Source organism: Lucilia sericata, unplaced genomic scaffold (genome assembly GCF_015586225.1).
Source record: "Lucilia sericata isolate MDLA Ls3-8-SP2 unplaced genomic scaffold, ASM1558622v1 Contig002487F_arrow, whole genome shotgun sequence".
NCBI classification, from domain to species: Eukaryota; Metazoa; Arthropoda; class Insecta; order Diptera; family Calliphoridae; genus Lucilia; species Lucilia sericata.
In genome coordinates, this window is record NW_023996265.1 from 38,202 (window position 1) to 54,141 (window position 15,940).

At 30.5% G+C, this 15,940-nt stretch overlaps 1 protein-coding gene across 1 annotated transcript in view; it reads left to right on the forward strand.

Moving 5' to 3' along the window:
- LOC119614003 (protein tipE) overlaps positions 1 to 14,627 on the forward strand; it is a 45,143-nt gene extending 30,516 nt beyond the window's left edge. The window contains exon 2 of the mRNA XM_037970079.1: positions 14,531 to 14,627. Within this exon, the coding sequence (XP_037826007.1) occupies positions 14,531 to 14,534 (4 nt within the window). The 3' untranslated portion in view covers positions 14,535 to 14,627. The remainder of the gene's footprint in view (positions 1 to 14,530) is intronic.
- Positions 14,628 to 15,940: the final 1,313 nt, after the last annotated feature.

Sequence of the window (15,940 nt, forward strand, 5' to 3'; positions counted from 1 at the left end):
GCAAGAAGAGCAAAAAGGGTTGTGTTGTTTTGGGGTTTTTAATTTAAATATTTATATTTTGGATAGAATCCAAGGAAATGTTTATGTGTTAAGATATAAAAATGATACAACAACAGCAAAACAAGCAACAAACATCCATCAATCATAGTTGAAAATCACTTCTGTCTATCTGCTGATATCGTTGTTGTTGTAGTTATTATAAAGACTGGCAGCAATAAGAAGAGGAAAAAGGAAAAACCAAAAAATTGTAATACAAACACAACAACAATTTACATTGAAAACCGTAGACATTGAAAAGAAACATTGTAATTACAAAATTACAATGAACATGTAAAGAGAATTTGTATGTAATGTTGTAAAAAGAGAGAAAGTGCCAAAAAGCAATAATAAGTAAACACAAGTAAGAGTGTTATATTCGGCTATGCCGAGTCTTATATACCCACCATTAAATCACGGCCATATAAATAAACTTTGATATTTCGAATATTTTATTATTATATAGTATCGATATTAATAAGAACATCAGGGTAATATTTGAAAAAGGTCCATTAATGGGGGTTTAACTGTTGACAGTGCTCTTTCGAATTAAAAATATTAATTTATATAGTGAGTAGGGTTATTTATACATATATGGACCAATTTTCATAAAAAAACGATAGGAAGATTTCAGTTCCTTATTTATTTCAAATTTCATAGATTCTACTAAACGAAAAGCGCTTACAACTCTGTTAAAACACGTTTAAATGGAAAAATAAGCTTATTTTGTGATCACTCATATTTTCCTTCAAAAATTGATTTTTTGTTCAAAAAACTTTAGAAAACTAAAATCGCTTATAACTTTGTTAAAATACGTTTAAATGGAAAAATAAGCTTATTTTGTGATCACTCTTATTTTCCTTCAAAAATCGATTTTTTGGTCAAAAAACTTGAGAAAACTATAATCGCTTATAACTTCGTTAAAACACGTTGAAATGGAAAAGTAAACTTATTTTGTGATCACTCATATTTTTCTTCAAAAATCGTTTTTTTGGTCAAAAAATATTAAGAAAACTAAAATCGCTTATAACTTCGTTAAAACACGTTTAAATGGAAATTTCTGATCACTCATATTTTCCTTCAAAAATCAATATTTTGGTCAAAAAACTCCAGAAAATTTAAATCGCTTATAACTTCGTTAAAACACGTTTAAATGGAAAAATAAGCTTATTTTGTGATCACTCATGTTTTCCTTTAAAAATCGATTTTTTGGTCAAAAAACTTAAGAAAACTAAAATCGCCTTTAACTTGGTTAAAACACGTTTAAATGGAAAAATAAGTTTATTTTGTGATCACTCATATTTTCCTTCAAAAATCGATTTTTTTGTCAAAAAGCATAAGAAAAATAAAATCGCTTATAACTTCGTTAAAACACGTTTTAATGGAAAAATAAACTTATTTTGTGATCACTCATATTTTTCTTTAAAAATCGATTTTTTTGGTCAAAAAACTTAAGAAAACTAAAATCGCTTATAACTTCGTTGAAACACGTTTAAATGGAAAAATAAGCATATTTTGTGATCAGTCATATTTTCCTTCAAAAATCGATTTTTTTGTCAAAAAACTTAAGAAATCTAAAATCGCTTATAACTTCGTTAAAACACGTTTAAATGGAAAAATAAACTTATTTTGTGATCACTCATATTTTTCTTTAAAAATCGATTTTTTTGGTCAAAAAACTTAAGAAAACTAAAATCGCTTATAACTTCGTTAAAACACATTTAAATGGAAAAATAAGCTTATTTTGTGATTACTCATATTTTCCTTCAAAAATCGATTTTTTGGTCAAAAAACATAGGAAATCTAAAATCGCTTATAACTTCGTTAAAACACGTTTAAATGGAAAAATAAGCTTATTTTGTGATCACTCATATTTTCCTTCAAAAGTCGATTTTTTGGTCAAAAAACTTAAGAAAACTAAAATCGCTTACAACTTCGTTAAAACACGTTTAAATGGAAAAATAGGCTTATTTTGTGATCACTCATATTTTCCTTCAAAAATCGATTTTTTGATCAAAAAACTTAAGAAAACTAAAATCGCTTATAACTTCGTTAAAACACGTTTAAATGGAAAAATAAGCTTATTTTGTGATCACTCATATTTTCCTTCAAAAGTCGATTTTTTGGTCAAAAAACTTAAGAAAACTAAAATCGCTTATAATTTCGTTAAAACACGTTTAAATGGAAAAATAAGCTTATTTTGTGATCACTCATATTTTCCTTCAAAAATCAATATTTTGGTCAAAAAGCTTTAGAAAATATAAAGCGCTTATAACTTCGTTAAAACACTTTTAAATGGAAAAATAAGCTTATTTTGTGATCACTCATATTTTCCTTCAAAAATAGATTTTTTTGGTCAAAAAGCTTTATAAAATTTAAATCGCTTATAACTTCGTTAAAACACGTTTAAATGGAAAAATAGGCTTATTTTGTGAACACTCATATTTTCCTTCAAAAATCAATATTTTGGTCAAAAACTTAAGAAAACTAAAATCACTTATAATTTCGTTAAAACATGTTTAAATGGAAAAATAAGCTTATTTTGTGATCACTCATATTTTCCTTCAAAAGTCGATTTTTTGGTCAAAAAACTTAAGAAAACTAAAATCGCTTACAACTTCGTTAAAACACGTTTAAATGGAAAAATAGGCTTATTTTGTGATCACTCATATTTTCCTTCAAAAATCGATTTTTTGATCAAAAAACTTAAGAAAACTAAAATCGCTTATAATTTCGTTAAAACATGTTTAAATGGAAAAATAAGCTTATTTTGTGATCACTCATATTTTCCTTCGAAAGTCGATTTTTTAGTCAAAAAGCTTTAGAAAATTTAAATCGCTTATAACTTCGTTAAAATACGCTTAAATGGAAAAATAAGCTTATTTTGTGATCACTCACTCAAACGTCAATTTTTTAGTCAAAAAACTAAAGAAAACTAAAATCGCTTATAACTTCGTTAAAACACGTTTAAATGTTAAAATAAGCTTATGTTGTGATCACTTATATTTTCTTTCAAAAATCGATTTTTTGGTCAAAAAACTTAAGAAAACTAAAATCGCTTATAACTTCGTTAAAACACGTTTAAATGGAAAAATAAGCTTATTTTGTGATCCCTCGTATTTTTCTTCAAAAATCGATTTTTTGGTCAAAAAGCTTAAGAAAACTAAATCGCTTATAACTTCGTTAAATCACGTTGAAATGGAAAAGTAAACTTATTTTGTGATCACTCATATTTTTCTTCAAAAATCGTTTTTTTGGTTAAAAAATATTAAGCAAACTAAAATCGCCTATAATTTCGTTAAAACACGTTTAAATGGAAAAATAAACTTATTTTTTGATCACTCATATTTATCTATAATTTCGTTAAAACACGTTTAAATGGAAAAATAAACTTATTTTTTGATCACTCATATTTATCTTTAAAAGTCGATATTTTAGTCAAAAAACTTTAGAAAACTAAAACACGTTTAAATGGAAAAATATGCTTATTTTGTGATCACTCACTCAAAAGTCGATTTTTTGGTCAAAAAACTAAAGAAAACTAAAATCGCTTATAACTTCGTTAAAACACGTTTAAATGGAAAAATAATCTTATTTTGTGATCACTCATATTTTCTTTCAAAAATCGATTTTTTGGTCAAAAAACTTAAGAAAACTAAAATCCCTTATATCTTCGTTAAAACACGTAGAAATGGAAAAGTAAACTTATTTTGTGATCACTTGTATTTTTCTTCAAAAATCGATTTTTTGGTCAAAAAGCTTAAGAAAACTAAAATCGCTTATAACTTCGTTAAAACACGTTGAAACGGAAAAGTGAACTTATTTTGTGATCACTCATATTTTTCTTCAAAAATCGTTTTTTTGGTTAAAAAATATTAAGAAAACTAAAATCGCTTATAACTTCGTTAAAACACGTTTAAATGGAAAAATAAGCTTATTTTGTGATCACTCATATTTATCTTTAAAAGTCGATTTTTTGGTCAAAAAACTTTAGAAAACTTAAATCGCTTATAACTTCGTTAAAACACGTTTAAATGGAAAAATAAACTTATTTTGTGATCACTTATATTTTCTTTCAAAAATCGATTTTTCATAACTTTTTGTAGACCGATTTTTGTTCATATACAACTTGTTTACATTGAATATCATCGATGTGCTCGCATTTTTACGTCAGTAACCGTATTTCATAACTCGTATTTTTAAGCCAGCAATGATCGTTTAAGTAATTTGAAGGGGACCTTATATGGGGGGTAGGGTCAATTATGGACCGATCCACATACAATTTGTTAGAGAGATTTTGGCTCGCGAACTTTCTTGTGTCAAATTTTATCGTTATACTTGTATTTCTTAACCAGACCTTGTATGGTGAGATGTGGACCGATCCTCACTAAATTTGGTAGAGAGATTTTGGCTCGCATAAAACTTATGTGTGTCAAATTTCGTCACTATATTCATATTTTTAAGCAAGTAATGAGCGTTATAGTCATTTTCAGAGGAGGGCCTTATATGGGGTAGGGTCATCTATAGGACGATCCTAAACAAATTGGTAGAAAGGTTTTGGTCCGTAAGAAACTTACTTATACAGAAACTTACTTACATCGCTATACTCGAATGGTTAGGTCAGTAATGAGTGTTAAAGTCACTTTCTGAAGGGGACCTTATAAGGGGGGTAGGGTCAATTATGGACTGATCCAAAAAAAATTTTGTAGAAAGATTTTGGCTCATATGAAACTTAATTATACCGACTTTCATCGCTATACTTGAATGTTTAGGACAGTAATGAGTGTTAAAGTCATTTTCTGAAGGGGACCTTATATGGGGGGTAGGGTCAAGTTGGACCGATCCTCCAAAAATTTGGCAGAAAGATTTCGGCTCACATTAAACTTATATATGTCGAATTTCATCGCTATACTCGTACTTATAAAACAGTTATGCCCGTTAAAGCTGTTTTTTGGAGGTCTGCTTGTATGGGGGCTATCCGAAAACGTGGACCGAAATTGCTCATTTTTAATACCAAACAATAATACCTTAGCAATAGAGAATATTTATGCAAAATTTCAACTGTCTAGCTCCTCCCGTGTGATCCCTATCGTGATTTGAACAGACAGACGGACGGACGGACGGACATGGCTAGATCGTCTTAAAATTTAAAAAGGACCCTGAATATATATACTTTTATGGGTCTATGACCAATATTTCCATGTGTTACAAACGGAAAGACAAAATCAATATACCCCCCATCTCTTTTGATGGTGGGTATAAAAACTAAAGCCTCAACATTAACAACAACACCAATAACTATTATAAACAACTTACATCCTTAAATAGTAAGAAAAAGTGCAAATCTTCTACCCACTAAAGGTACAAGTAAGACCGACCCATCCATTACAGCATAACTAGCGATCATTTACACCGCAATAAAACATAAAATGTATATTTCTTTATACCGAAGATGAGATGTAAATTGAAAAGTGGAGGAGGTGAGAAGTAGGAAGTACAATTACAGTACCCATTAGCGGAAAAGAAGGACATGCAGAAAATAAATGACTGGGGACAGCGAACGTCAATGTGTTTGAAGGAATTATGGAGAAAGAAATAAAGTCAAAGGGCAGGTTACAGACACGGTTAAGTTAATACAGATTAATTATAGACTGGACTACGGACGTGACTAGACTATAGACTAGACAATAGACTAGACTATAGACTAGACTATAGACTAGACTATAGACTAGACTATACTAGACTATAGACTAGACTATAGACTAGACTATAGACTAGACTATAGACTAGACTATAGACTAGACTATAGACTAGACTATAGACTAGACTATAGACTAGACTATAGACTAGACTATAGACTAGACTATAACTAGACTATAGACTAGACTATAGACTAGACTATAGACTAGACTATAGACTAGACTAGACTAGACTATAGACTAGACTATAGACTAGACTATAGACTAGACTATAGACTAGACTATAGACTAGACTATGACTAGACTATAGACTAGACTATAGACTAGACTATAGACTAGACTATAGACTAGACTATAGACTAGACTATAGACTAGACTATAGACTAGACTATAGACTAGACGACTATAGACTGGACTATAGACTAGACTATAGACTGGACTATAGACTAGACTATAGACTAGACTATAGACTAGACTATAGACTAGACTATAGACTAGACTATAGACTAGACTATAGACTAGACTATAGACTATACTATAGACTAGACTATAGACTAGACTATAGACTAGACTATAGACTAGACTATAGACTAGACTATAGACTAGACTATAGACTAGACTATAGACTAGACTATAGACTAGACTATAGACTAGACTATAGACTAGACTATAGACTAGACTATAGACTAGACTATAGACTAGACTATAGACTAGACTATAGACTAGACTATAGACTAGACTATAGACTAGACTATAGACTAGACTATAGACTAGACTATAGACTAGACTATAGACTAGACTATAGACTAGACTATGACTAGACTATAGACTAGACTATAGACTAGACTATAGACTAGACTATAGACTAGACTATAGACTAGACTATAGACTAGACTATAGACTAGACTATAGACTAGACTATAGACTAGACTATAGACTAGACTATAGACTAGACTATAGACTAGACTATAGACTAGACTATAGACTAGACTATAGACTAGACTATAGACTAGACTATAGACTAGGAAGACTATAGACTAGACTTTAGACTAGACTATAGACTAGACTATAGACTAGACTATAGACTAGACTATAGACTAGACTATAGACTAGACTATAGACTAGACTTTAGACTAGACTATAGAATAGACTTTAGACTAGACTATAGACTAGACTATAGACTAGACTATAGACTAGACTATAGACTAGACTATAGACTAGACTATAGACTAGACTATAGACTAGACTATAGACTAGACTATAGACTAGACTATAGACTAGACTATAGACTAGACAATAGACTAGACTATAGACTAGACTATAGACTAGACATAGACTAGACTATAGACTAGACTATAGACTAGACTATAGACTAGACTATAGACTAGACTATAGACTAGACTATAGACTAGACTATAGACTAGACTATAGACTAGACTATAGACTAGACTATAGACTAGACTATAGACTAGACTATAGACTAGACTATAGACTAGACTATAGACTAGACTATAGACTAGACTATAGACTAGACTATAGACTAGACTATAGACTAGACTATAGACTAGACTATAGACTAGACTATAGACTAGACTATAGACTAGACTATAGACTAGATATAGACTAGACTATAGACTAGACTATAGACTACTATAGACTAGACTATAGACTAGACTATAGACTAGACTATAGACTAGACTATAGACTAGACTATAGACTAGACTATAGACTAGACTATAGACTAGACTATACTAGACTATAGACTAGACTATAGACTAGACTATAGACTAGACTATAGACTAGACTATAGACTAGACTATAGACTAGACTATAGACTAGACTATAGACTAGACTATAGACTAGACTATAGACTAGACTATAGACTAGACTATAGACTAGACTATAGACTAGACTATAGACTAGACTATAGACTAGACTATAGACTAGACTATAGACTAGACTATAGACTAGACTATAGACTAGACTATAGACTAGACTATAGACTAGACTATAGACTAGACTATAGACTAGACTATAGACTAGACTATAGACTAGACTATAGACTAGACTATAGACTAGACTATAGACTAGACTATAGACTAGACTATAGACTAGACTATAGACTAGACTATAGACTAGACTATAGACTAGACTATAGACTAGACTATAGACTAGACTATAGACTAGACTATAGACTAGACTATAGACTAGACTATAGACTAGACTATAGACTAGACTATAGACTAGACTATAGACTAGACTATAGACTAGACTATAGACTAGACTATAGACTAGACTATAGACTAGACTATAGACTAGACTATAGACTAGACTATAGACTAGACTATAGACTAGACTAGACTAGACTATAGACTAGACTATAGACTAGACTATAGACTAGACTATAGACTAGACTATAGACTAGACTATAGACTAGACTATAGACTAGACTATAGACTAGACTATAGACTAGACTATAGACTAGACTATAGACTAGACTATAGACTAGACTATAGACTAGACTATAGACTAGACTATAGACTAGACTATAGACTAGACTATAGACTAGAATACTAGACTATAGACTAGACTATAGACTAGACTATAGACTAGACTATAGACTAGACTATAGACTAGACTATAGACTAGACTATAGACTAGACTATAGACTAGGCTATAGACTAGACTATAGACTAGACTATAGACTAGACTATAGACTAGACTATAGACTAGACTATAGACTAGACTATAGACTAGACTATAGACTAGACTATAGACTAGACTATAGACTAGACTATAGACTAGACTATAGACTAGACTATAGACTAGACTATAGACTAGACTATAGACTAGACTATAGACTAGACTATAGACTAGACTATAGACTAGACTATAGACTAGACTATAGACTAGACTAGACTATAGACTAGACTATAGACTAGACTATAGACTAGACTATAGAGTACACTATATACTACACTATAGACTACACTATAAGCTACACTACATACTACACTATAGACTAGACTATAGACTGTATACAGAGTACACTATATACTACACTATAGACTACACTACATAGACTACATAGACTTAAATCCGTTTAACGTTCTCGCAGAGATTCCAAAATCTGATCTGCTTTTAATATACATCTCTATTAAATATTAAACTGCATTACTCTCAAACTCTTTTAAACACTTCAATTTTAATTTGCGTTCCTTACCGTGTACTTCAACTAAATTAATTCAATAATATATGTTTAGAGTAGATATTCCATATCCAAACACTTTACATTTTTCCTCAATTCTTTTCTCATTTTTGTAAATTGTCAGCATGCAATTGTGTTATGAATTTTTGACAAGTTATGCTTAAAAAAGAGAAAATTCTCATACAAGTACTTACACAAATTCGTATACATCCAAACGATTTGGGTCTTCAGGCTTTATATTGATGATAAATCTTTCAAAATCTACTATATACAGAGAATCGAACAAAAATTTATAAAATAAAACAACAACTACAAAGAAAAAAAGGTTCAATTACCATCAATATTGAATACGAAAACGCTTGACATCATTTTTATAGTTGGAAAATAAAGAAGAACAAAAAAGAAAAACAACTACCAGCATTTTGGCGATGATTGTGTAGTCGTGTGACACAGTAGGGTGAATGTAAATAGAGAGGCTACAAAGGAGTGTAATACCAATAACTGTGGGTATTGGAAGGTATAATATTTAATGATGTTGTTGCTGATGATGACGACGGTGATGATGATGACTTGAGCTACGATGACGAGGTTGCATTTTAAGTACATGTACAAATTATTGTTGTGCTGTTATGTGTGTGTGCAAGTGGGTAGAGAAAGAGAGCTTTACAATACAAGAAATAATAAATATAACAGTAATTGTAAACAGTTGTGTAAAGGAATGCGTTGAATTTTTTAAGACAAATTTGGTTTTGCTATTTTTTTTTTTTTTTTGAAAATCGTTCAAAACGTTTTGAGTCTGTGATCGGGTCTTTCGATCAATACTTTAGACTGAACCAATCAATAGATTTATCTAAGGTCTTGTCTTTAGTCTGAGTAGGAGATCAGTCTATAGTCTGAGAAAGATATAATTGTATAGTCTGCACTGAAGGCTAGACATTAGTCTAAAGTCGGTACTGGAGACCTGTCTACAGTCAGGACTAGAGAAAAGACTATATTAAGGGCTAGAGACCATTGTATAATATGGACTAGAGGCTATTGTATACTCTGCACTAGTGACTAGTCCATAGTCTGGACTCGATACTAGTTTATAGTCTGGAATAGAAATAAGACTGTAGTCTGGACTACAAATTAGTCTATAGTCTGGAATAGAGACTATTGAATAGTCTATAGTCTGAAGTAGAAACCGGTCTATAGTCCGCACTAGAGACCAGTTTATAGTTTGGACTACACACCAGTCTATAGTCTGGACTAGAGACCAGTCTATAGTCTGGACTAGAGACCAGTCTATAGTCTGGAATGGAACAAGACAATAGTCTGAACTTTAGACCAGTCCATAGTCTAGAAAGTTCATTATATAGTCTGGACTAAGGACCAGTTTATACTCTGAAATATAGGTTAGTTCACAATATGAACTATAGACTAGTTCATAGTCTGGACTAGAGTGAAATCTATAGTCCATTGTATAGTCTGAACTAGTCTTTATATCTTAGCTGGAAGCTATAGTTATAAGTACCTTTGTAGAAACCGGATAGCAGACACAACCGGTCTGCTTCGAAAGAATCCACTCCCCATCAACACTGTCCAGTTAATGGACCATTACCAGCATTTGGCCTTAAATACTTATACTTACAATCACTCTAGTATGTCGAATTTTAAGCAGCAAAATAGAAAATTCAGTTGGTTATTGGTAAGCAACTACGTTTTTCATGATTTTGCTCATCTGTTTTGGTAGGCACGTTTTTGTTTAAACGAATGAATGAATGAGTATGCGACTGGCTGACTCAATGAATGAATGAAATTTTGTGTTTTTCCTTTTACATGCATGTCAAGCACAACTTGATTGTTTCGATCTTCTAGAGAGAATTGTTAAGAAGACTGTATGCAGTAGCAACAATGGCTACGAAGCCATCGTTGTTGCCGTAAAGAAATATGTGTCAAATTGAAATCCAATTTGCAGCAAAATCATTGAAAAATATTAAAAATATATGCACTGTACATACAAGCAAATAGAGCTACAATCACACACTAATGCCCATATACAATCAAATAAAAATAATATTTTGGTATTGAAGAAAAGAACTATATTTATATATACATACACATATCTGAAAATAATTGTATGTACAAATAGTTGTTTTAGTTTTTTTTTTTTTTTTTTTAAGAAACACACTGCAGTAGTTTTTTTTATTTCTCTAATACCAATTCATTCATCTGTATAGAGGTTTGTTTGCTTTAAAGTCTGTGTATGTATGTGTGTGCATTTGTGTTTAAGTTCTTTAAACATTATAAATATTAAATTTCCTTTTTATTTGCCTTATTAAATTTTTCTTTATTTGTCTTTAATTTTTGCCTTTATATTTCATTGGGGATATTGTCGGCAAAATGTTTTTGAAACTAAATTTAGCAAATAATCAAGATATCATTGAAACAATGGGATTTAACATAATATATATAAAAACATGGGAAGAAGTTTTGAAGCTGTTTTATAGCAGCTGTGTTGTGGAAAATTTTTGAAATAATAGAGATTTTAAAATTTTGGTCTATTGAACTTATGTGCGTATGAGTAACAATTAATTATTATGTATTATTAAGATATCACTCATACGCTTTAGAGTTGTTTTTACAAAATTTTCTATTTTGGGGAATTTCGAGTTGTGCGTAACGAATCTGCTCTTGAATCATCTGTATATGTATATAAAATTCCAACGTTACTGACTCACTGATTCATCATGGAAAATAAATGGGTAAAAAATTTATTTTGGTACTTTTTTACACCCCATGAATCTTTTAAACCAACGAACATTCAAAGAATATTCATAAAAATTGGTAGATACATTTTCGTTCCTACAAGTCGGTCCTTTATAGAGCGATTCTCATGAAATTTGATTTGAATTCCGTCGTAGTACACCTGAAACGAGTAATTTTCTCAAGAGGACTTTAGTAATAAAATTTGGTAAGGAGATTTATGTAAGTTAGTATGACACTTGTGTATATTAGGTTTCATCGATCGTCGAAGTCATTTTCTGAAGAGAACCTTATATGGCTATCCTTCTGGGTAAATTATGAACAGAACGTTATACGTTATACGGTAGAGAGATTTCTCTTGATATAAAACTCGAACATGTTATATTTCATTGCTCTACTGATACTTTTATGTTACCCAATAAAAACTTTCGTTACCATATAAGGGGTTAACATGCTGAAATTTACTTACACAATAGTATTTTAAGTCATTATTGGAAGCAAGTACTTACCACAAACGATTATATGTAATTAGAAAAAGTAGTTATTGAAAATCTCATGAAAGAACGTATACAGCTTCTATATCTTCACTGGCAAGATGACTAATGAATTAGAAGGTATTTATATAACACATTATTAGTAAGGCCTTATTAGTTATATGTAATCCAGGCGATATGTAGTAGTCATTGAAAAGTATTTTGTTAGTAAGTAATTACAATTGAAAGCCATTACCTAGTTTTTGCTAGGTAGTTATGACCGTTAAAGAAATTTTTTGAAGGGGACCTTGTATGAGGGGAAGGGTCAGTTGTAGACCGATTCTCATGAAATTCAGTAAGAAGATTTTCTTGTTAAATTTGTTTGTGTTGCATATGGTCGCAGTACTGGTATTTTGCACCCAGTAAAGAGTGTTAAAGTTATTTAATCAAGGGGGCATATATTTTAGGTAGGGTCAATTTAGAACCGATCCCCATAAAACGACTTTTGTTACCATAATACTTGTTTATGTCGAATTCCATTAATATCATAGTACTTTTAAGTCAGCAGAGTGCGTTAATGTTATTTTCTGAAGGGTACTTTCTATAGGAGGGTAGGATCAATTATGAACCTATGTCCGTCATACTTCGCGAACTGATTTCTAGTTACATAAAATTGACTATTGTAAAATTTTATCATAATTTCTGCATAATTAACATATTTATGACTCTTTAAGCTGTATTCCGGGAGGTCACTTGTATGGGGGCTGTGCGAACACGTGAACCAATATTGCCGATTTTCAATATCAAACAGTGGTTATAAATGAAGAATATTTAATATTTAATTTCAGCTCTCTAGTTTCTCTCTTTTAGGCCCTATCGTATCGTAACTACAACAGACAGATAGGCGGACAGACAGACAGACGGACAGACAGACAGACAGACAGACAGACAGATAGACGGACAGACGGACATGGCTAGATCGTCTTAGAATTTAATAAGGACCCGTAATATTTATATTTTTATGGGTCTACGATAAATATTTCCATGTGTTATAAACGGAATAACAAAAACAATATACCCGCCATCTTTCTTGATGTTGGGTATAAAAAGTACCAAAAGGTTGAAAGCGGGAAATTTGATTTTATTGAGGCAATTTTAATAAAATTAGGGAAATTGGTAGATTTGGTAACCGTTACAAAGGACTTTTTCGTGTTTTTTTATTATATTGATTCTATCTGGTACTTTTTCGTTTTTCAACTGTTTATTTTCTATAATATTGAGACTAGAATCATTAAATCAAACTTTAGGGTCCTTACTGAAAGGGAACTTACATAGATTTTGAATATTAAACCTAGAAAATCTTTAAAAGGGGACTTTTTAATATTGAAGTCAAACCGACAGAATGATGGATGGAATGAAAACTGAAAAACAAATACCTGTGAAATATTCCCCACTTAAAGCCACAGTAACGATGCAGCAGCTTGCTCCTATTCTAGATCTTATATAAAGATGATTCCAGTTTAAGTCTGTATTATAAATTGGTTATATGGATATTCCCATTGAACTAGTCATTTAGAAATTGCCAATTTATTCGAAGAAAACTTCTATACTACATACATACATATGTGCGTATGAGTAATAAATAATTTTTTAAAATTCCCATACTACTCATACGCTTATTAGAGTATAAGTAGAGTTCATTTGATAAAAACAACAACAGAAACAACTATTTTTCACCACACATCTGTAGCTATATCTTCTATTCTACATACATTTTATGTACGTATGAGTAATAATTTATTGTTGTAAATTCCCATATTACTCATACGCTTATTACGTATAAGTAGAACGAATTTTTGTAGGATTGATAATAACGAATTAAAGCCTGCTGTTTAAAGAAATATTTCTATTAAAGTTATTTTAAATATTTGTAACTATTTTTTACAACACATCTGTGGCTACAGCTGTTTAAATACTTTGATATTTACCCACCAAAAATCGTGTTGTTTTTGAAATTTAACTAAATAATTTTCTCTCCTACCAACTACATAGTACCACTTTGCTGAAGTTCAATATATTCCCAAGAGTTTCTTTCCAACTTTCAGTGTTTGTTGGACCATTACTGTTGTTTACAACAGACATAAAGTTAAATGTTTTATGTTTGTGTTATAGTATTGTTGTTTTGTTTATTTGCCCTTAATAGGAAATTTACACTTAAATTAAGTTTAACTTAAATTTTTGAGAGAAATTAGCTTAAAGAAATATAAAAATGAAAAACTTTAATAAAAATTATATAATTTTTAAATACTTTTAATCCATTAAAATATTTCTAGAAAATAAATAAATATATTCCTTTCTTTTCATTACAGGTAAGACTCATTTCCATAAATTTTCAAAATTTTTGTAAGTAAAATCAAGTTGGAATTCTATTATGCGTTTTGTATACATATGTAATTTTACACTTCAGCAAAATTTTAAAAATTATTTGCTTCTGGTACCATAATAAAATTATAGCATAATAAAATTATATTTTTGAAACAACTCAAGCCACAATAAAGTAAATGTTCTTAAACATATATTTTAATTCAGCAGAGACAATATTAATTCGAAATTACAACATTATTAACATATTTTATAATTTTCCCATTAGATTTAAATGACATTATTCTTCATTTCATAAACATATAATTTCCGTCCTTTAAGGAGTCATTTATTAAAGAATTTTAAAACAATAAAGATAATAAAATATATTTCCTTTTTGTTTGTTTCTATATTTTTGTGTTAATATTGCTGGTTAAAGAAAATGAGAAATGTTAGCATATTTGTTAATTCACATACAAAAAAAAAAAAAAGAAAAAAAAAAAAAAAACTGAAAAGAGGAAATAAACAGACACACTCGCATAGTCCTATATATTATGTTGACATTTTTATGATTTGTCTTAATAATTTTATTTCTCTGAAGTATTAAAATATACAAAAATATATGTCTATATACATATATATGTTTGTATATATGTATGTACATAAACAAATAAAAACAACCCAGCAGCTTTACAGAGAACTGATGTATCCTTTTTAGAGAGAATTATTTTTAAACGTCATACTGTGTGTCCACTCAGGATATGTACCATCATACTAACCTCAGGCTTGTTCATTTTGAGAAGGTTATCGTCTTGCTCTCGTTAGGGTCACCCCATAGGATCTTTGTGGTTCTAACCACGGTTTAATTATTCAAAGAGATCTTATGGGTTTCTCTCACATATAATTTTAATTCAGCCCCCGTTGCGTCAAATGGTTTTGCGTTCGTCAGGTTAACTACCTCGAGTTCCCTTCCCTTTAAAGCTTTTACATTTGCTTTTTCATTGCCGGCTACTCTCGAGTGGCGTGGTAACTCTGGGAGAGTATTTGGTAATAGTTTTTTTACAAACCAATAGGGTCTTAGGTTTAACCTTAACCTTCCGGCTGCTAGTATTAATCCCTGCGGACGCCATATTTATTTTAAACCAATTGACGCATTCCGTTATTGCTCGGACTTCTGCCAGGAAGCTAGTGTTGTGATTAAATAAACGGTGGTATATTTCTGTTTCTGGGTATTCATTATAAAACCACCGGCACACTTCGTCTCCCAAATTAGAAGTTAGTTAGTTAGTTAGTTAGTTCGTTAGTTAGTTCGTTAGTTAGTTAGTTAGTGTTAGTTAGTTAGTTAGTTAGTTAGTTTAGTTAGTTAGTTTAGTTAGTTATTAGTTAGTTAGTTATTTAGTTAGTTTTAGTTATTAGTT